Source organism: Leuciscus leuciscus (genome assembly GCF_965113295.1).
Source record: "Leuciscus leuciscus genome assembly, chromosome: 7".
NCBI lineage: Eukaryota > Metazoa > Chordata > Actinopteri > Cypriniformes > Leuciscidae > Leuciscus > Leuciscus leuciscus.
The window spans coordinates 12020286-12043786 of record NC_138731.1 but is presented as its reverse complement, the minus strand read 5'-3'; the positions used below and the strand labels follow the sequence as shown (position 1 = coordinate 12043786).

The 23501-nt window shown below is 37.2% G+C and overlaps 2 protein-coding genes across 7 annotated transcripts in view; both read left to right on the top strand.

Annotated features, from left to right (window-relative positions):
• Positions 1–9709, top strand: part of ubr3 (ubiquitin protein ligase E3 component n-recognin 3) — an 82670-nt gene extending 72961 nt beyond the window's left edge. For both annotated transcript variants that reach the window (XM_082176029.1, XM_082176028.1), the window contains exons 34-39: positions 3051–3158; positions 3865–3990; positions 4222–4398; positions 5074–5283; positions 5379–5518; positions 6281–9709. In XM_082176029.1, the coding sequence (XP_082032155.1) occupies positions 3051–3158; positions 3865–3990; positions 4222–4398; positions 5074–5283; positions 5379–5518; positions 6281–6398 (879 nt within the window). In that variant the 3' untranslated portion in view covers positions 6399–9709. The remainder of the gene's footprint in view (positions 1–3050; positions 3159–3864; positions 3991–4221; positions 4399–5073; positions 5284–5378; positions 5519–6280) is intronic.
• A 5978-nt stretch (positions 9710–15687) lies between these two features.
• myo3b (myosin IIIB) overlaps positions 15688–23501 on the top strand; it is a gene marked incomplete at its 3' end in the record, with an annotated part of 170651 nt that continues 162837 nt past the window's right edge. For 3 of the 5 annotated variants that reach the window (XM_082176048.1, XM_082176047.1, XM_082176052.1), the window contains exons 1-3: positions 15698–15744; positions 15985–16021; positions 16756–16818. In XM_082176048.1, the coding sequence (XP_082032174.1) occupies positions 15738–15744; positions 15985–16021; positions 16756–16818 (107 nt within the window). In that variant the 5' untranslated portion in view covers positions 15698–15737. Of the gene's footprint in view, positions 15745–15984; positions 16022–16755; positions 16819–20429; positions 21213–23501 lie in introns of those variants that run through there. The other 2 variants (XM_082176050.1, XM_082176049.1) reach the window with 2 other exon arrangements.

Sequence of the window (23501 nt, the reverse complement as noted above, 5' to 3'; positions counted from 1 at the left end):
GGTGAAAAAAAGTCTGAAATACACATTTAGGTCTTTATTTTACTACACTTTGTCTGTTTGCGTCAGTAGATTTCGCATAAATTCAACAAAAGTTGTCGTTGTAAATCCTCCCGCTGCTCCGCGATCTCTGTCTGCTCTCTGTCATCACAGGCACCGCTGGAAAGCTATCTCTTCACTGTACAATGCTGTTGGATCCAAATATGGTCATTTCCTTTTTATCAGCAACCAATCGTGAAAGTAAAAGGGCTGAATGCGCAATCTCATTGGCTGATGATAAATCTTTAAAGCCCGTTTTCTCAAAATTACTGTTCTCTCATACTCCAAGTTCGAAATCTCCACTTCAGTAGCATCTATATACACCAAACTTTCCAGTCTTGTACCTAGTTATATTATGAAGACATTTACTGAGGGATTTGTAAATATATTATTCCTAGCCTGATTTTTATTACATTTTATTCCAAAAAACATGGCGAAAATCTTTTTTTTAAGGCTATTGACAGTATATTCTGATTTACAGGATAACAAAAGTAGATATCCATAAATCCCTCTGTAATTTTTTTCCCATCTAATATGTGAACACAATGAAAAAATATTTTTTAACCTGGCTTTATCCAATACTCAGATTTCGTTTTTTAAAATATATACAAATTAGCGCTTATTTAATTAGATATTGCCTAATTTGCATATTTAAACATTAAATTACAGAAAACTTGTTATACATTTTTTTTTCTCATCTTAATGTAGGTTATCAACTGGGAAAGTTTCATGGTGATATCTGCTAGTTAAAATTTTTACCCTATTCACCTGTAGTGTCTCGCCTTAAAGGGATAGTTCATCCAAAAATGACATTTCTGTCATTAATCACCCTCATGTTGTTCCAAACCTGTAAGACTTTTGTTCATCTTCGGAACGTAAAAAAAAAAGAAGAACTTTTTGATTAAATCTGAGCGATTTCTGTCCCTACATTGACAGCTACGCAACTACCACTTTTACGCTTCAAAAAGTTCATAAAGAGATCGTAACACTAATCCATATGATTTGAGCAGTTCAGTCCAAATTTTCTGAAGAGACTCAATCACTTTATGATCTGTTATGAAACAGGTTTAATTTAGGCTTTTATTCACTTATAAACATTCATCAACTCGCACATCAGTTGTGGTAAACGAAAGCTCAAGCATGTTCACTTTATGTGCGAGAACCAATGAGGTTCATTCTTGTGTAACGCAGCACAACATCAGCGAACATAAACAGAAGCTCAACCGAAACTGCTTGACGCGTGAGAACAAACCTTTTACGGAAGCTCAAATGTGATGCGTAAAGCCCCGTTCACACTGCCAGCGATTTTGTCTCTGCATGTCGCTAGTCTCTGTACTGTGAAGTCGCTTGTGGGCGTTCATAGTGCTGTCGCTCTAATGTGACTGGTAGACTGCACGTCTTGCCATATCTATACAAAATACCATCACAAGTGAAATATACAACAATATAATTTTAATTTGACTAGGATTTAGGCTCAAAAGAAACAGTATGCTTTTGGGAGAGTGTTTTTATATTACCACAGCAGTGTTCAGTGGATTAAATCATTTAGCCTACTGGATTAACGATCGATCAATCAACAGATTAACTCATACTGTCATAAATTACTAAAACGTCATTCGAATTTGACAAATAATCAATTTTCTTGTCCCTAATAGTCAACATAATGCAGGGGAAACTGTAAAATGATCTGCTGCAGTGCTAAACTTGCATCATAATTACAACACTCGAACTAAATGTGTGAATTAAACTCACTGAGACTGTCGACAGTTTCTTTTCCATGCATCATTTTATTATATCCATGTATGTGGTTACAGTCAAATCATATAAAACAGTGAAATCGCCCTCGAACTCTTCTGTCTTGCCTGCACTCGAGACGGTGACGTGAGCTGAGCTCCTCTGAAAGTCTTCTTTCCTATTGCTTGTCGCTCGCGAAAATCGCTTCTCATTTGCATAAAGTTGAAATTTCTGAACTTTTGTCGCGCGTCTCGTGTCGCTTGACACGCCCACATTCTGTCGCCAACGGTCAATGTCGCTCGTGTCGCCGGAAGTCGCCAGCGCTCCATTGAAATGAATGGGATCATGTCGCTTTGTCGCTGCGTGTCGCTGGCAGTGTGAACGGGGCTTAACACGAGAATGAACCTCATTGGCTTATTGATGAATGTTTGTATGTGAATAAAAGCCTAAATTCAATCTGTTCATCTTATAAATCGATCGAGTCTCTTCAGAAAATTTGGACTAAACCGCTCAATTAATATGGATTAGTTTTACAATCTCTTTGTGGACTTTTTGAAGCGTCAAAATAGTAGTTGCGTAGCTGTCAATGGAGGGACAGAAATCTCTCAGATTTCATTAAAAAGATCTTCATTTGTGTTCCGAAGATGAATGAAAGTCTTACAGGTTTGGAATGACATGAGGGTGAGTAAATGATGACAGAATTTTCATTTTTGGGTAAACTATCTCTTTAAGACCCTTACGATAAGCTATTTTTATTAAGAGAAAGAATGTGTGCTTGGCCCTCAATCCTGTTTAAGGGGTGATGGCAGTAATCTTCAGAAAACCCAGAGCGAGGAGCTACTACAGGAAATCCTTCAGATAAATCGCTCTGAGGTTTTCATTAGCACAGAAGAGATCATTAGCAATGGTTCTGCATTCCATTAAATGTCTATTTTTGGTGTAGATGGGCTTTATGAGAAATAAATGGACTAAGGTGAAGTTTCATGTCATCAGTCAGACTGCTTTAATTCACATCTCTCTCTGTCTGAAACTTCTATCGCTTTTGCAAATTGCTAAACCGAGCAAGTTCCTTCCTAGACTGGAGTATTGGGTATTATTGGTGCATTTAATCCATTTGTGATGGGCAATAATGTTGTCTAGACAGTCAGCTCACTAGGTTTTGAAACAGCCAATATACAGTATTTCAATCCAGCTTGTATAATGATTCCAGTCTGGAGGAAGTAAAAAGCACTTTTTTCTTTGCTTTAGTTTATAATATTCAATGCTATTTCAATACACAGAACACGCCAAACTCTGACAAATCATGGGAGTCGCTCCTGGGTCACGTGATCTCCGAGCTGACGAAGGCCAAAGATGTGTACGACACCAACTCTGAGGAAGCATTCGTGGTGAGTCCTCTTCAACATCACGAAAGGACCGCACAGCACTGAAAGTGTCATGTGATGGCCAAGTACTCAGAATGTTTCCTCTGCCTTTAACCCATCCAAGTTAGTGTGGGTTACAAGTCTGACTATACTACCATTATGCAAATTTATAATTAAGTCATTAATTTACAAATTCAGCATCAGTAGTAATAATGAGAATATGTAGTTCAGAGAACAGCAGGTTCAGATCCTTTTTAGAAAAGTGTAAACAAGTATCCAAAGACCCATTGTTGAACTTATCTTGGAAATGTGTCATGGGACAGTACATCTATTCACTTTCTTCTCTTGTTGTTTTGACAAGGCAGCATCATTACTCCAGTCTTCAGTGTCACATGATCCTTCAGAAATCATTCTAATATGCTGATTTGATGCTCAAGAAACATTTCTGATTATTATCAATGTTGAAAACTGTTATGCTGCTTAGTTTTTTTGTGTGTGTGAAAACCAAAAAAAAATGGAACCACAGTATATCATCTATTCATAATTTTTATTTAGAAAACACAATTTCATGAGAATTAGCCATAGAAGAGTAATTATCTATTATATAGGAATCTGCAGCTCACTGTTATAGGAGCCTAAAGCTTGTTCTTTCAAAGCAAATCATCTCTGAGGAAGATGTTGTGTTATCACCAGGGAATGAGCTGTGATTAATGATGTCTTCTCTGTGTAGTTGAGCTCCAGTGTGTGGTCTCCTCAGTCCATTGAGTTCACCCTACAGCAGTTCTGTCTGCCCTTCCTGAGACTGTCCTGTTTACTGCAACACCACTTGTATGGAGACAGCTTACCCGGATGCCAGGTACACACACACATTTACATCACTCTCTAGATGGGGACATTACATAGACTTCTACAGCTAGTTATAAATACCATAACCTAACTCTCACACCCTAAGAGGAAAAAAATATATATTTATTTTAATTTTATACTGTTTTTCAAAGCTCACTTCCCAGAATATGGTTAAATAGGTTCTCACACACATGTTGGCTCTCATTCAGCACAGTTGAGTCACGGCTGTCTCTCGTCACAGGTGGAGGAGGAGTTTTCTCTGCTGACCGGGTGTCTGAGTTTGACTGGTTCTGTTCAGTCCAGTGGATCCATGAGCAGCGCAGCGTGTCTGGACTGGAACTTCAACGCTTTCGATCTGATTAGCCAGTGGTGTTCAGAGGTCATCGCTCTGTCCAATACACCCTCCCAACAGTCTGTGGTCAGTGTCTGTTTGTGTCTTGATTCTTTGTAACCCTGTTTTATTTAATGTGTTGCTAACGTCAGTGTTTTAACCAATTGTTTTTTTTTTATTACCGTTAACCACTGTGACCTAACCAAGCGTAACCAGCTTCAATAACATCATCTTTGATATTCAAGATTGCTGAGCAGGGCTTTGAAACAATAAGATTCAAATACAAATTAAAGGGGTCATGACATGAGAAATCAAATTTGCCTTGGTCTTTTGAAATATAAGAGGTCTGTGTACCATTAAAACATCCTGCAAGATCCATAGCTTTAAAGGTGTAGTATGTAAGAATGACAACTAGTGGTCGAAATAGGTACTGCAGTCCAATTCAAAATATCGGAGATCACCGTTTCTCCTGCTGCTCAGATTGGACGGCGCTCACATGGGTTGCCAGTTTGAGCACGCGCAACAGGAACGAGCGCAATGGACAATGAAAATTGGCAACGTGCAGTATCACAGACCAAAACAATAACAAACATTCCAGCCTGGAAACGCACATTTCAAAGTAAAATAACTGGCTGTAGAAGTGTTTTTCAGAGAAACGAGTATGTGTCCTCAATATATGCAAACATATTATTGTATTTTCATGTTTTGGTAGAGTGAAAAAGTTACATACAGCACGTTTAATGAAATCTGGTCTCTCTTCAGTCTCTGTTGGTTCAGGATCCGCAGTGGGCCGCCCCTCGCCTCCTGCACCTCCCAGACAATTACAACACCATCTTCCAGTTCTACCACAGGAAGTCCTGCACCAGCTGTGGGAAAACCCCCAAAGACCCCGCGCTCTGCCTAGTGTGCGGCGCCTTCGTCTGTCTGAAGGGGCACTGCTGTAAACAGCAGGGCGTGTGTGAGTGTGTGCTGGTGAGTGTGCAGCAAACGCAGAAAGCTCAGTTTGAATGGTCCAAACACTGATGATGCTGATTATAATTATATATATCTTTTTTTTAAATCCAAAGCACTCCCAGCACTGCGGAGCAGCGACTAGTATCTTCCTCCTGGTAAACGCCTCGGTCATCATTATCATCCGAGGGCATCGCTTCTGTCTGTGGGGGTCTGTGTATCTGGACGCTCATGGAGAGGAGGACAGAGACCTACGGTAAACCTCTCGCTGCTCTGATGGACAGATATTGCATCTAGATTTCATTCTGAGGGTCTCAGTAGGAGGGTCTGAAATTTCATTTTCCATTAAGGGGCAATATCTGGCCCCCGGAATTGATTTCCAGGGTTGTTTTATCATTATTTGCAAGGGCAATTTAAAGAATTAACATATTTATTTTATCCGTGTTGTCTTTCATGTCAAATACTAACATTTAACCAGTTACTTCAATCAAAATACTATAGGCTGTTAACAAAAAACTAAATAGGCTATATACTATAGACTTATTAACATCAACAAAAGCCATCTTTACACTGCAAAGGTACAGTAGAACAGAAGTAGCATCTGACATGACATTTGTGTTTGTTTACTTGTTTAATACTGCTCAAAGGTGGCATAAATGTACAGTGCCTGTACGCCGTGTAAAAAACATGTACAAAGGAATCTGATGCAACGTGAGCAAATCTAAATGTAATGCCTCAAAGTCAGCATTTTTCATTCACAGGGATTGCTGTAAATATAATTAGTTTAATTGTACAGGGGCATTTTTTTTTTGCCCCCTTATTTTGAATTTGGGGGGCATTTTTGTTTATTTTGGTGACATTTTTGCCCCAAGCCTCTGTTTATTTCTGGCCCTGCTTAAGTAGTCTTTTATGTGAGTTAAAAGCCCTGCCTAAACTTTTTTTTGAAGTGTTCATGTCTTTTGTAGAGAAAACGGTTTACCTTTCCTGCTGTAACCTCCTGATCTTTTCTGTTTTGTAGTCGAGGAAAGCCTCTGTATTTATGCGAGGAGAGATACCGTGTCCTGGAGCAGCAGTGGGTGTCACACACCTTCGACCACATCAACAAGCGCTGGGGTCCCCACTACAATGGACTTTAACTGTACAGCCCACATCCTGGAGAGGACGGGTCACATGATGTCAGCGCAAGCCTCCATGTCATCCTCTGAGGATTTCTGTCGTGTAATTTAATGGAAACCTGCATTGAGTTGGCCACAGCCTGGGTTCATGTGAAGTTTAGTGTACAATCAAGCCTAATGACTAACAGCGTGTGCGTGCGTGTGTGTTTAAAAGTAATTTTTGGTGTGGATTTTTAGGGGAGAATTTTTTTTTGTCCCAGCAAGCTCACAGTGAAAGCACATTGAGTGAATCTGTGTCAATCCTGTTAGACGCACAAGTGGAAAAAAAATGCTCCCGTTCTGTAATATTTGGAAAACTAAGATGAGAGATTCTTGGAGAAAAAAAACCTATTCTGACCAACGTTGAAACAAATCATGTACAGATATCAGAATTAATATCAAAACCTTGAATGCTAAAAGTACCAAGACTCTCAACATATCCCCCCACCACCCCATGACCAGTGCGATGTGTGTAGTCATGTCATGCTATTTGAGTTTAAACACATCTCATAAGAGTGACTGAGTTGAAAAGCAGTGTGTGAGACAAAATATGAACAGATTAGAGCTAAAGCACGAGTTGTCTCCGAGTCAAGGTGTAGTTGCAGTCATCCTCAGGTATTTTATTTTGTTTGTTTTTTGTTTTGTAGTCTCAGATAAAAGATTTTAATATTTAAAAAGTGCTGCTATTCATTGTTTAAAAAAAAACCTAAATTATACCTTTGTAAAAAAAAAAAATATTTTTTACAATTTTCATCTTTTTTTTTTTTCTTTTTCTTTTTTCTAATGAAGGCTCTGTGTTTGATGGTGGTTGGCTGGTCTGTTGAGTTTATTATAGAAGAAAAAATCCCCTGTAACCTTGTACAGCATTTCTTGGCACATTATATGGCTGGAGACAGGACAAGTCTTTATGGTCTTTGGCTTTTTCCCTTGCGTAAAGGTTATCCTTTTCTCACCCAAGGCCTTTTGAAAATAATAAATATAAGAAAAGAACAAGTGGTAAAACTTTACTCAAAGCCTTTAAATATTATGCATTATAAAATTATTTAATAAGTATTATTGTAATGCTTTAATTATGCCTTGTAATGCACCTTATAATACATTGTTTGTTCTCATCAATAATTGTAACCACAGTTGCAATACATTATAATACTTATCCATTCACTGTTACACCTTTAAAAAATGTAAACACATGCATTAAAACACGACAAACAAATTTCAGATGTAACAATGAATTTGTAAATATTATAATGCATTGTAACTTTTACAATTATTTATGAAAAGATAAAATCCATTATAATGTACATTATAAATACTTTTATAATGCATTGTTAATAAAGGCTTCAAGTTTTACGAAAATATTTTTTTGCATTAAGAAAGTGAAGCTTATGTAGATAATTATTTTCTGCATCATTTTCGTCACAGTCAAACACTTCTCATTAATGTTATGCATCTTAATGTTTTTTCTTGTTTCTCAATGGTGTTTTGGCTTTATTGTAAAGAGTGGTCGATGTACTTGAGTTGTCAGGAAAGTAATGCAATGAAATTGCAATGCAAAAAAAAACAAAAAAAATACTGGTTCTAAAAAAATAAGCTTAGTTTTTTATGCAAAATATAATTTATTATTTTTGATTAAGGGTGAAATAGTGACCTGGGTATGTTCTTGGCAAACTTTCTTACCTCACTATAGGCCAAAAATCTGACCGCATACCCACCAAGTCAATTGTCTCTCAAGGTCTTGATTGTCTTTCCCATATTCTAATTACATGATAATGCCTAGACTGGTGTCAGATGGTCCACAGGGGGCAGTGTTTTCCAATACACTGAGCTCTGTTTCAAAGAGCCTCATCACACAACTTAAATAGATGAGATCATGTAGATGCTCAGAGACAGAGGGCTTATGTCCTGCTGGGCTTATGTAGCTACAGGCTCAGTGATCAGTTGGAAACAAACCTCTAAAGTTAAGAAAGCGCTTAGTAATAATTTTCCTTGACTTTGAGTTTTGTAGCAACTGGCTGCCGGAGTCTAATTTCTCCTCTAGGATTTTGCAGGTTGTGAAGGTTCGTTTTTTCCCCCGTTTAAAGACAATATTTATGTATTATTGTGATATTATTTTGATGCACACACCACTCAGATATTGAATTCCTGATCTAAAGTGTTTGAACTCGGCCAGATTGTGTGCATCTCCTTTGTGCAAAAAGAATCAGACCAAATAAAAAAAAATAAAAAAATGTTTTAATGTTATCAAAAAGAATAAATAAATAAAATAAAAAGTTATTTGGTGCTTTATACAAATAGACATTTAGCGAAGGCTAGTTTTCCAGGCTGATAAATGCGGTGTTCCTCAAAGCTCTGTCCTCGGACCATCTTTGATTGTGTAATCTGTTCATTTGGAAAGGGCATTATGTATGCACATGTTAATTATTTGAAAATGCGTTAAACTGGATCACATCAAATGTAATATTACAGCCCAGTCCGGTGATGGACATGTATGGTATGGCACACAGTTTCTTTATTTTAAGCAGCTCCTCTGTTAGCAGGTGATTTAGTTCGAGTACTTCCTCCTTTCATCATTTCCCCCTTAAAAATTAAGATCAAAAATTTAAAATTAAGATCACATTAACACAAAATGTTCCCAGTTTAAACATTATAATAATTCGCCTTGTGTGACACCACATTGAGAGTTGTTGAAAGTAATTTCAAGAGCTCTTAATGTGGTGTCACAATCAAAATAACATCAGTGGAGCCCTTGTGAAAATTAAATTTAGTGCAGTTACAGGGACGTGTAACGTCCAGCTATATTGAGGGTAATTTGCTTGCTTTGTTTCTTACTGAAGACCGTCAAGCACCCCCCAATACACATATTCATACACTCTCGTACCAGAAAAAAAAAAAAGCACGTTTGGTTTGTATTGATCAGTTTGATTGGTAGGTGTTGATTATCATTGCTGCAATCATGTCATGCTGGATGGAGGATGTTTTCAGTGCACTTGAAGTTAGCTTCTTTTCATTATTTTATCTTGATTTCTTGCATGCTGCTGTTTTTTTCCCCCTTTGAGAGAGTTCTTATTTCTCTCCTTCCCCACTTTGTATAGACAGACAGTTGTGCTAAGTGTGATGGGTGGATAATGCTGGTGTGTTCTCCTGCGGTGAATGCTTGTCAGGCAGGCAGTAATACAGTACATTACTGTAGGTGCTGATTCAGACTTTATGATGTCATCTCTGAAAGGGTGACTTTTAATGACATTTAATGCAAAATGTAACATATGTGAATAAAATATACAGATGCTCTGAAATGCCTTTGTTTGTGTTTTTTTGTCAAGTGTTATAATCCAAATTTTTTTACTTTTGTACTATCCACATATAAAAATTTCTGCTCTCACCACCTGGCTATGTAAAGATTGTTCATACATACGATGGTATGTCAGAATACTCGATTCTGGTTGGCTGGAATGTGTGCGTTCAGACATTTAATGCACAGGTAGTTCCAGTCGGTTTAATCACTGTTCTATATTAAAGGGATAGTTCACCCAAAAATGAAAATTAGCCCATGGTTTACTCACCCTCAAGCCATCCTAGGTGTATATGACTAACTTCTTTCAGGGGTTACTCTTTTGGCGTAAATTGATGCGTACAGACGTCTTTTCTTACACTTCACTTCAGAAGGCCTTTATTAACGTCCGGTGACACAGGGAGCACTTTAATCATGCATAGATACGCTTTGATGGACTTCCAAAGACAGACAGCCATTCACTGCCATTATTAAGCTTGTAAGAGCCAGGACATTTTTTTTATATAACTTCGATTGTATTCGTCTGAAAGAAGAAAGTCATATACACCTAGGATGGCTTCATGGTGAGTAAATCATGGGCTAATTTTCATTTTTGGGTGAACTATCCTTTTAATGCACTGCTGTACTGAGGCACACAGCCACAGACATGCGCCAAAGTCCCTGATAGTCTTTGCATGCACATAGAGATCGGAGATCACGTTGCGCACAGAAACTTGTCAAAGCTGGCCGTGACTATGTTCTATTGCTCCGCAACTAGGTGGTAACGTCACTGTTTTTGAAGTAATTAAACTCACAGCTGCTTGTAGAGATATGCTGCACACAGTGCGCAGACTCAGGTAATTCACACCCGCCATATCTCTCCCTTTTTTACGCAGGCATATGGCCTGACAACATATCTCATCTGACAGTTTTTAGGCTCCACTTCAACTGTCGGATTGAGATGGCCAATCAAATCAAATAAGGCAGGATTTACTGTTCACAGATGACATGTGGCAACAAGTTTTAGGGTGAAATAGTTCAAGGTAAGATATAGTTTAGTTAAAGTGATTCAGTCATCACTTACTCACCCTCATGTCGTTCCAAACCCGCAAGACTTTTGATGAAATCTGAGACCTTTTTGTTGTACTGCGAAATTCAAACAATAAATGTGGTTTTATTGCTTTTTAGGGCGCTTTCACACTAGCACTTTTGGTGCGCACCCGGGTTCGAATGACGTCAGAGTTCGGTTCGTTTGGATGATGTGAACGCTTTTTTCCGAACTCGGGTGCGCACCCGCGAACCGTACTCAAGTCCGCTTAAAAAGGTTGTCTGGGGTACGGTTCATGTGAACTCGGGTACGGTTCGCTGCTGATATGAACGCAATCGTACCAAATCGCGGAAGTGAACCGCTATTGATGACGTATAATCTGGTGCGTGCCTGCGTGCGTTTGTGTTTAACAACTGTAAAAGGGTCTATATACACTTACCTTGACGAAAAGCGGGATTGACGCACTGCAAGCAGAGAGATGATTTCTGCTTGCCTCCACAAAAATTGTCTTCGGCGGGCGGGCGGACATCCCGATATCTTTGGAACGGTTTTAATACTTTTGCGGCAGACAGACGCAAGTGTGTTTCTGTATCTTTTCTTTGAAAACAAAACCAAAGGTTCAAAAAAAGAAGAACAAATGTGAAGCGAGCAATTCTATCCATTTTGACGCCTTTTCATAGCGGTTACCAAGCAACACGAGTACGCGCCAGCTGCAGCTTGATGACGTAAGCGTACCACGGTTCGGATGCAAATAATATAATGTGAACACAGTCCATCGGGGGCAGGGGGAGGGGGGAGCAATCGAACTCGGGTTCGGAACAGGCAATCGAACCAAGTGTGGCCCCGATCACACCTAACGCGTTTTTCAACTTCAAAAACGCGAGGCGCAGCAGGCGGTTAAACGCGAGGCGCAGCAGGCGGTTAAACATCGCGCAGAACGCTCGCTGCCATAGGAAACACATTGAAAATAGGCGCCTCGCACTGCCAAAAACGCGTCAGGTGTGATCGGCCCCTTTACCCTTAATGTGTTGTGACAGATTGCTGTATATGCAGACAAGCTGCACATGAACCGATCATCTCTTCCTCTTCTTTACTACTAGTTACTTAGAGCACGAAATAAACATGAATGAACATCAGAAGGTACAGTATGTTAAAGGAAACCATACAACTTACTGAATGTATCATGTCTCATGTAATCGATCAATTTCAACCTTGGAAAGATGTCAATAAAACGGCTTGTAAACAATATATCACGTAACATCACATTTACCTCAGGAAAGCCATTCAATGACCATAAACTCCATAGTTAGCTGGAAAAATGAACTCTAGATAGGAGCATTTTTGTATTAAAAAAAAAAGCACAACATTACATATGCTTATTTTTACTCTTATTAAAAAGTTATTTTAGAACATTGTTATTATAAAAACTGCACAAAATGCAATTGTTTACAAATTAAAGTTGTTAATTTTAACCTTTAATGTTATAGTAATGTACCAGCTGACTGGGTTCCCTGTGTAATTTACAGAATTAGTTGTGAGATTTTTCTTTCCTTGAGAAAAATTTACTTGTACTGTACTATCTGTTATATCCAAATTAATAGAACTGAATCTATATTGTAATCAAATTGCAAGCTTAGCAATCGAATCATGAAATTTATTTCAATACCCAGCTTTAATCAAACCACAGTATCATTGTAGCAGTTGGACAATTTATGATTTCAGAGGACAGAAAACCTGAAGGAAATTGGTCTATTCAGTTGGCTCAAAGTTTATTAAAAAGACATTTTCAAAAGCTGAAGTGATTTCCTTGTTTTATTAATTCGTTAGAATATTTATAACTTGATATTTTAACTAATTGCAAAAGCTGAATAATAATAATGTTTAAGTATTGGAATTCAACTCTAATATCTGATGATACAAAAGTAAAAAAAAAAATTAAATAAAAACGTTTCAAATTTTGACATATGACTAAGATGCTATTTTATAGATAGTTTATACTCTTAATAAATGGACCATGGTGAACATATTATTTAGACAGGTTGTTAGCAATCCTACATAGGCTAGACCGTCCCATTTAACAATGATTGCTTCAACCTTTGCAGACTTTCGTCTTGCGCCGGTCCAATAATTTCACCTCTAGCGGCGCAATATGAATGCCTCCCTATCAATCATGGCCCCAGGTTCCAGAAACCCACTAAATAGAACCAGACTCATATTCCATTATTCCTAGCTGTGGTTTTAGCTAGACAAGTGACCTGCTTTGAACACTAACATTTTTTGCAAACTCTCCGGGCCCCGAGGTGACTGGACACCCAGCTAAGTGCATCCGGGGGGCGCCGACCACCAGCCCACTCCCGAGATCCAACTACATACTTTTTAACTGCTGCAACTTTAGTATACGCTATTGGAGCTCAAATTACCCCGGCTGTTGCCACAAGACTCTAACGGGTCCTCACCCATGGATACGCTCATTCCAAGTACAGGGCCTCGAAAGAGACCTGTATTGTTATTTTTTGTCAATACCTCTGTGTTGGAACTGGGTTATTTGCGCGCCTTCTGCCTTCCTTGCATGTGGGAGCCGTTTCTCAGGCTCACTCTCCGGAATCGAACCCTGATTCCCCGTTAGCCGTGGTCACCATGGTAGGCGCTGATAGTTGATAGGGCAGACATTCGAATGAGGGAGCTTGATCAGCCTGAGGTTATCTAGAGTCACAAAAGTGTCCGGAGCCGCCCCGGCTGGGTTTTGGATATCATAAATGCACTCGTCCCTGACCTAGGGTAGTCGTGTCGGCACTAGTTAGCATGTATTAGCTCTGGAATTGGAGTTATCCAAGTAGCGGTTAGAGCGATCAAAGGAACCATAACTGATTTAATGAGCCATTTGTGTGCATTGAGATCTGCATGGCTTAATCTTTGAGATGAGCATATGCTACTGGCAGGATCAAACAGGTAGCTCCGGGCACGGAGAACTTCCTACTCACGGGTCTCGCTCCGCTCGTGACATTTACTCATCTCACTTGCACAAAATCAGATATTCCTCAAAATAAATAAAAACAGTGAATGCAAATATTTACAATGCATCCAAATACAGAAACGTGCTGCAAATAGCACAAAGATCAACGCGCTGCAACTGAAGAAAACACCAGCAAATTAAGAAAACATCTCCATCTGTTTGACGACACATGTGCTGCAAATGCTCACAACACAACCAAGTGTGTTGCATATCCAGATTTTATCCAAATGGGTTTTTGAAAGTCTCCATTCTGATTCAAACCATATTTGGAGTTGGTTTGAAATGCAATTCCAATCAGATTTTTACAGATGCGTTCCAAGCGTTTCGAGTTTTTGGATCAATAAACCAATTGTTTCGCAAAATGATTCACTGTTTCAAAGCACTTGAAACGCCACACACTGGAGACACCTGGTCAGAATGGTGTAAATGCAACGAAAACTCGGCCAAAACATGCATTAAAAATAACTTTTACAAAACCTAAATTAATTTATTTAAGGAGTAATCTATTAAATGCAACTAGCCTAACAAATCATCTTATACCATTAAATGTGAAGTGTCATAATAGGTGTTTATTAATAATAGGTGTTTATTAAATTTTTGGGCTTGTTTTATGGAGAGCTTCAATCATACAATCATTCAATCATATGGTCACACTCCCATCTCTTAAGACTTCTAGCTAAGTATTGATTACTTCCTTTTCATTATACAAATGTGCCATTAATGTATACAAATTTATAAAACCAGACATTTGACGGTAGCCATAGACTTCCATAGTATTTTTTTCCTACTATGGAACTCAACGGCTAGCGTCACCTGTTTCATTACCAACATTCTTTAAAATATATATTTTTTGTGTTCAACAGAAGAAAGAAACTCATCCAGGTTTGGAACAACATGAGGGTGAGTAAATGATGACAAAAATTTCATTTTTGGGTGAACTTTCCCTTCAAGGCTAACATGTTCATTCTAAAAGCCAAAAAAGTTACATATTGATTTCATGGCGACTTTAAAATACCATAATAGGGGCACTTTAAAATTTCTCATCTGCAAGTGTAGCAGAAGTTAATTTTGCTGTTGTTTGGTAACTGACCGCATCATATTAATGAGAGTCTTGTCTTTTCTCACGAGAGTTAATTGTGGCGACTAGAGACTCGGGTTTATCTAGGCCGAGAGAGAACATAATGACCTTTTCTGTACCAATTAGTTACAGCAGATAATATGAACTCTGTGACAGTGTGTTTTCTGATTTATTGTTTGCAAAAGCTAAACAAATTTCTATTATGTGTCATAACTGATCACACATTCAAAACAGCAGTAGATTCACTGCATTAGTTTCACACTTTGCTAAATGTCTACCATTTTACTGTTGTCTAATGGCGCAATCTTCAATGATGTCGTGCTGCGGCCCAGAAACTAAACCCCTGTAAACATGTTTGTGCTCTGAATGGAAAGTGGGTTGGCAACACAATAGCTGCCTGGATGACACACTGACCAATACACCGCCTGCATTTTGCATGACATCATGGTGTATTAGTTTGGCAAACTGGATTTGTTTGGACTGGCAGTTTCTGTTTATGCAGGTTCGATCCAAAAATGCTTTCTGATGGATGCATAATATGTTGATGCCGCATCTGCAGTAGGTATCAGTATTATCTGAAGTAGGTTATTATTATTATTATTATTAGGACCATGAGTTGTTTTTGCATTTTGACCTTAATTTCCTGACAATTAAGATTGCAGGTTCTGTATCACATTTAAAATGCTTTTTTACAGTATTTTAATATTATTGAAATCATCATACAGCTTTTTGTAAGTATAGAGTGTGTATTATATTGCACCGTGCTTGAGCTGTCAGGTGTGTGCTGGGATTGGTCATGTGTGCACTTCCTCTCTGAAACGCTCACACAGGAACTTATCAAATTCTAGTGAATTATTAACCTCAGGAGAGCTAGGAAGGTTTGAAAATCACATCGGATATGTCAGAAACCAGCCATGGCAGGTAGGTCTTCTCTAAATGATTGTTTTAGCTGGTCGAAAAATAATTTGAATGGAAAGACAAAGCCATTAGCGCAGTACAAGGCCACAAAGTGATAGAGACAGTCATGTAGGTGATGTGCTGAGAGATCCAGTGAGCTGGGATGGGTTATTTGAGAGTCTACAGAACAGCCTCTAGAAAACCTGAGCTAGTGCACACTGAACATACGCTTTTGTTGAGTCTAATTATTCAATGTCCTTACAGGAAATGCCAATGGAAGAACCGATGCGGTCCAAAGCAGGTAAAAAAAATAAAAAATAAAAATGCATCGTCTTAAGCATCTTAGAGGAAGAGTTTTTATTGAATTCATATGACTTAAGACAACTTTAAGGGACAACTCATAACATTGCTTTATTTGTTATATATATTATAGTCTTCAAAAGTAATGTAGCTTACATTTTTGATTAGGAAATATAACCTAAATAAAATAAAATAAATTAAGAAGCACCAAAAGTATTTATCTAATTTACATGTAAATATATCAATTTTTTTATTGCATTTGATATGTGATAAGTTCCCCTTGATGCCATTTAGACATGTTTACGTCTCCAAATACTATTTTGGGGTCACTGTGTTTCTGTTTGAGTCTCATTTGGCATATTACTCAAACTTACCTAAAATGTTCTCTGGTTAAAAGTAATTTTTCCTCCTATATTGGCTCAGCCTAACAAAATTTTGTTTATTAATCTCGAATGGAGAGGTAGGCTACATAGAAATGACTCTTGACTGACCTGATGCTTATAATTCAAACTGTGTGTCAAGGACTACATTGATAATGTCTTTAGAAGTGAGATGTACGGTCTGATGTGTGCATCATGATGTGTGTGTGTGTGTGTGTGTGTGTGTGTGTGTGTGTGTGTGTGTGTGTGTGTGTGTGTGTGTGTGTGTGTGTGTGTGTGTGTGTGTAACTTTGACTTGGGAGGTTAACTAACCCTGAGATGTGTGTGTATGTGTGTGTGTTTACCCTGTGCCCAGCGGGCTGGATAACTCTGAGGAAACACAGAAGCCAGAGTTGTATCATCTCCATGGCAGGATATGGTGAGAGAGAGAGAGAGACTGGGGTTCTTCACTGTGCTGATGTTTAATATGCATCACACACAAAACTGAAGAACATCCATCTCTGCACTGTACCAGAAACTTGCATGTCAGTGGTTGCTTCCAATTCTCTGGTTTGCATTGGCATTGGTAATCGCATCTAGCATCGCTTTTCGTCAACCAACAAAATCAAGAGATATTTTCTTAAGCCTCAGGCTGAGTGTAATGCCTGATCAGAAATGTCTGTTACATCCTTGGTTGTAACTGATAAAATAAATAAAATAAAATAAAATAAAATAAAATAAAATAAAATAAAATTAAATTAAATTAAATTAAATTAAATTAAATTAAATTAAATTAAATTAAATTAAATTAAATTAAATTAAATTAAATACAATTAAAAATAAAATAAAACCACTTTTGTTGCTAGTTGCTGTTTAGTGGTAGAGTTCAGGAGGCTAACTACAAACACACAGTAATTATTGTTATTATTATTTAATTTGACCATTTATTGTTTCAGCTATATCATGAGACATGCCATATATAATTTAAAGCATTTTATTGTAATTTACTATTTGTTAAAATAATGTACATGGTTAAGGCTACACAAACTATCAAGCAGTGAACAAGTTCTTTCAGCCAGTGGATTCATAGAAAATGTTGTCATGAAAGTCACACTTCAAAAAAACATGTCAATAGAACGGTATGACACAGTATACTATTTGTCATATAATTTGTGTGGATGTTGAATAGGCCAAGGTTGTATCTAGATTACAATTAGTTGTTCCCTTGTGTTAAATCAAATCGAGAGAAGAAAAAAATTGCCATTTAATTTACATGATTTACTAAATGAAGGGAACAATTTATTAATGCACACGATTTAGTAAAACAAGGGAATGAATTATTATATCATGTCCACAATTTAGTAAAATAGTGAATGAATTATTATATTGTCTGGCCAATTTACTTAAAGGTGACATATTATTCCCCTTTTCACAAGATGTGATAAAATCTATGGTGTCCCCAGAACATATGCGTTGGGTGTGAGCGTTTTTGTGTGTGTCCCTTTAAATGCAAATGAGCTGCTGACAACGGCCGATCCTTTACATGAGCTTTGGATACTCTGGCAATAACAAAACACGCGAATTTCAGTCAAATTTCAGAAATAACCCGAGTGCAGCCTTACAGAGAGACTCGGGAAGAGGTTGGAACTTTTAGATGCACCTGGACGTTTCTGAATGGTTAGTGGATACATTTATTTAGTTGTTGTGGAGTTACATTGGTTCATCTCATCGACGTGTATCATCATGTTTAACTTTTACACACGTTGACACAGTTCCCTGAGGTCTTTATATGACAGCTGTGACATTTTTTGGTCTAATAGTGTTCAGTGATCGTCTGTGCAGCGACAACAGAACAGTTTGCATGCTTTGCTCGAACTTTTGCCATTGTTAGAACTGGTTACACTGTGCTATCGCATGCGGAAACCAAATGGCGGCGCCATGGGTGGAAACGTGCAGATTAAGGGGCGGAAATATTATAATAAGATCCCCTTCCTCTGTCAGAAGGGGGGCGATATCTGATTGGTATATTTTTTGACATGCTTGCAGAGAAAGACTTACCAAAACAAAGTTACTGGGTTGTCAGTTTTCATGTTTTCTGGGTTGTTCGACGCACCGGGGACCCTATTATAGCACTTAAACATGGAAAAAGTTAGATTTTCATGATATATCCCCTTTAAAATCAGGGAACGAATTAGTAAATCGTGGCCGATTAAAAAAACACATTTTTTATTGAATGATTATTGCTACTTTACTTTATCTTTGTTATAGTTATATTCCTTGGTGTAAACAGGCCTTAAGAAAGGCATGTGTTCATCAAGCTTTGTGCAGAGTTAGTGTTGTTGTAATACAGAAAATATGTGATGGTTCATATTCGCTCTTGGTCTCAGTACGGGTCGATCTTTCAGTGGTCCTGCTTCTAAATCCAGCGTTTACTGGTAGACGGCACAGTCTGTCACATTCCCTTAACAGGATTACAGCGGACAGGAGTGTGACCATCTGCCCTGAATGAAGTCAGGTCTCGGTCAGTGTGTGTGTGAGGGGAGGTTAGAAAATAAGATTATCTTGTAAGACCTTCCTTCCCTCTGTCTATGCTTCACTCTAACTTCACTTACACGCTCACCTGACCAGTTCTGCCACGCTTCTCTAGACACCAGCGCTGAACTGAAAGTTATGCTCAGTATTCCTCCGAGTTGATTTCTGGGTTTTGTGGTGTTGTTGTGTTGCAGTGTGGGGGTGGCATGTAATGTAAACCCATCAAACTCTGCGTGTGGTGTCTGCCACGCTTTACCACACCGAGAGAGAGAGAGTGCCAGGCTGGTGTTTTAATGCGGTTGCTAAGGTGTTGTTAGTGAGTGTTTTTAGTGCACAGCAAGTGGTTGCTATGGCAGTGCTCAGTGATCGCTACGGTGTTCTGGAAAAGTAATAAACTTCTGGCTTCTTTTAATCTTCATTTAAAATATATTTAAATGAAACTGAAAGTTATTGCTCAGGTCAACCACGTAAAGCCTAGCATATGAAGTAATATTCAGATTTTTTTAATGGAGTAGTTCATTTTACCTTTAGAGAAAATATAAAAGAAACTCTAAAAAGATGATTGCATAGTGTGTTTTATGTTTTGTATTATATTTGATGCATCAGTCTTTTATGGCTCATAAAGTATGATATAGAAGAATTTGGAGCTCATACTTGAGGATGAAAAACACTATTCAGAGACACAAACTGAACAAAAGCATCCAATTTGGTGCAGATGCTGATATTTATATGGCCAAAAAATAAGATGAAATTCTGATATTGAGATATTTATGTCTACTCAAAATGCATATAAATATTAGTTATCACTCTGTATCTCGCTGTGTCTTGATAAGATGATATTAAATGCTTAGTTTTAAGATAAAAGTATAAATAAGTAACCGTTCCTCAGAAGCCTGATGTATCATATTGATACTCACATTTTAACACAATTAAAAAAATATGATGTACTTTGGATATAATCAAGTAAATTAAGGCTATTCTGTTTATTGAAGTAATATCTTATTTTTATTTAGTATTTTCTTTCTCTCTAAACTGATCTCGATATGCAGTTGTGTGAGGGTGTATGTTAGTTGAAGTAGTTTGCTTTAGTCCAGTTGGTGCTTATGTTGAAATTGCTAACAACATAAAAGTTATTTCAGTTACACTTTATTTTAAGGTGTTACAGTGTAATTATCCATTTATGTACTGAGTAATAATAATTAACTACATGTACTTTGGGTTAGGATTACGGTTTGGTTTAGGGTTGGTTGCATGTAATTATGCATAATTTAGAGTTATTACTATAGTAACTAGGCCTACTGTACTTGTAACAAGGACGCGTTTTACCAGTTATTCTTATATTTGACCCGTGTACCTGAGAGCTGGAGGGGGGACTTTTTCACAAGGCCTTTCACTTTTACTCAGATGACAGAAGGCATGAAGAAGATTGTGGTTTTTCAGAAAAGTTTTTTAATCATGAGGCCTCAGAAATGTGTGTACCAAATATGATACAGTAGGCTTCAAAAGGGTTAATTGACTATTACGGCTGTGTATTGTGAATGTGATCTGTGTGTATTGGACAGATGTTAAACTGGCACGTGCACTAGCAGAGAATGAGAGACAGCTCTCTGTTAGCCTTCACTGAACTATTGTGCTTGCTTGTTGTTTTCACTCAGGTCCTGCTTCACTGGTCTCCTATTCCCATGAGAATATGAGCCATAGCAACACAGTCTCTGTTTATGACTGCAGAGACACTGTCATTACCGTCTCCGAGCTAGCACTCAAAGATATTGCGTTTTTCACTGGAACTAACACATTTTTCTCTTTATACCTTTAAGCACGTTGTTGTTTGTTTTCTGTGTCCATTATGGTTTAAATGAACCTGTTCGAGGGAGCTTTATAGAAACATTGAATAGGTTCTATCTTATAGTTTGTGGCTCATAGTTTAACAATCCTTTGATATTAAAATAATCACAAGTCATCCCCTGTTACATGTGAACACATAATCCGTAAATGTAAATGCTTCTGCATATCAAAACATTATGGGAGTTATTCGAGTCACATGACTGACACACAATTCATAAACAATTCCCTCCCACCCATGTGCGCCTGTATAACTGTATTGTATAACTTACTGTCTTCCATATAAAGCTCTTTTATGAAAAGATCCATCTGGCTAATGAATATTTAAAACAAGATCATATTACACATTACAACCTAATGAATCATTCATAGAGGCTGATTAGGATGATTTGGGCTTGTAGCAATGACAAACCCTCACATACATTTCAGCAACTTGTTAGGAAGATCCATCAAATTGAGGTATGTTCTTTGTTAATTTTTTTATGTATTTTTTTTGGTTTTTTCATATGTATTACTCATAATTAAAACATTTTAAGCTATCATCAAGGTAATATCCTATACATTTGCCAAAGTTCCTAAAAGAGAAAACTTGTTGGAATTGCTTGTTTTATGATCTTAATATCGGTGCTCTTTTGTACTGGCTTTGAATGTCGTATCTGAGGGGACAGTTATATTTATGGTTATGTAAAAAAGTTTTGCATGACTAGACAGTTGTTAAAGCCTGCAGTGTCATATATGAGTAAAACTGGTGATGGATTTTATGTTTCTTCAGTCTTTGAAAATTGAAAACTTGTGATCTTTAAATATGAAATATAAGTATTGATACTCTGTAATTTAATGATCTGTAGAATATATTAGTTGACCTGAGTTGAGGCTTTTCTATAAGTGTACCTGTCTCTCCATGTGTGGGGGGCGAGGTGTGTGTAGAGGCAAGGGAGTGTGAGAGACGGTGAAAGTTAATATGGAAAAGAGCAGATCAGATGACACCTATTCAACTCCACTACACTGACAGATACTTCAGTGACTCAAAGCACATTTGGGCAGCATTAATAAACCATCCATGCTGTCTTACACACAGCAGAGACAAACAGCAAGTGACTTACACATTCTTAATGCTGAAGGCTGCTGATGGTTTGGTCAGACCTAAATCTTTTCTACATTGAAAAAAAAAAAAAAAATCTGTTAAATTTACGGTAAAAAAACGGCAGCTGTGGTTGCAAGAAATTTACCGTAAAAAATACGGTAGCAACATTTTAGGTTTTACAGACATAACTTAAATGTTCAGTAAAAATATGTATTTTATTATCTGATATAATGTTAATTTACCAACCTATTGAAGTACTAATATTTGTTTTGTACCATTGTAATACACTGACAACAACCAATCACAGTGGTGTTGAGAGTCACATGATGAATCAAAGCTCATCACAAGCAGCTCTTCAACAAGATAATATTATTATATAGAAACTGCAGTGTCATTCACACAAACACTAAACACCATCATGGTAACACACATGAAATTTTAACAACATTAAATGTAACATAAAAACCTAATGTACTGAGACTGATTAGAAAAAACTAAGAACAATATTGAAGAAACAGTTATTTCAACAAAAATACATCAAATGTGAAGCGTCACGCAGGGAATTGTGGGAATGTCAATTTAATTTTTTTTACTGTAAATTATACAATGACTTGTTCTTTTTCACTTCCAAAAACTGTAAATTTAACGGTATTTTACTGTAGAATTACATTAAATGTACTCTACTATCACAGTTATTATAGTACGGAAACTTTAACTAATAAACAGTTTTTCACCGTAGTGTCTTTTACCGTTAAACTCACAATCATTTTTAGATACAACTTTTAAAACAAGTAATATGCATAACAGTGTAAAACAAAATTCAGAATTTAAGAATTGTCTTTCTTTCAATTAATGAGTGTGAATGTGAATTTGAATTTGAATTGAGGTAAATAATAATTAAATTAAATTAAATTTACTTTAGGGTAAATTAAAGCATTCTTGGAAAATAAGTGCCCTTCCAATTCCAATTTATTAAATCTAATGGAGATATATGAGCTAAGTCAAGTCACATGTACTGTTTTTCTATAATACTATATAAATACAAAGCATCTTGATTAATTACTGTTTTATCACATAAACTGTTAAATATAAATGCATTGATTATCATATTTTTCTAGAATAAAAACCATATGCTACATGTATGATGATAATGAGTTATTCACAATGAGAAATGTACTTCCGTCAGTTCAAAATGGAATTACTATTCTGCAGCCTGTTTACTATACCTCAGTTCAGATTCATTTCAAATTAAGAAAATGTAGCTTCTGATTTAAAAGGCATTTTCAATTTCACATTGAATGGTGCACAAGTATTCAAAGTATTATAATATTTTCTGTTTTCCTTGGGTGGTCTGGAAAATATGTTTCCTTCAAAAAAAAAAAAAAAGAAAAAAAGAGGACATCAGTCAAAATTCAGCTGTGCTCTCTACCTCTCCAGAAAATAGATGAGGGTATGAAATATCCATCTCACACGGCACAGTCAAAGCATCCATCGGTCTAATCTCTCATGCTATTCATAATTCTGTGTGTGCAAGGCTCAGAGCCCCCACGGGCAGAACACCATTTACCTTTTCCACTTCAACGTGACCTCAAAATAAACGCTTCCCTCCCTCAGGAGTCTGCATGACTGGCAAAATTCATCACATTGATCTGATATATTAGACT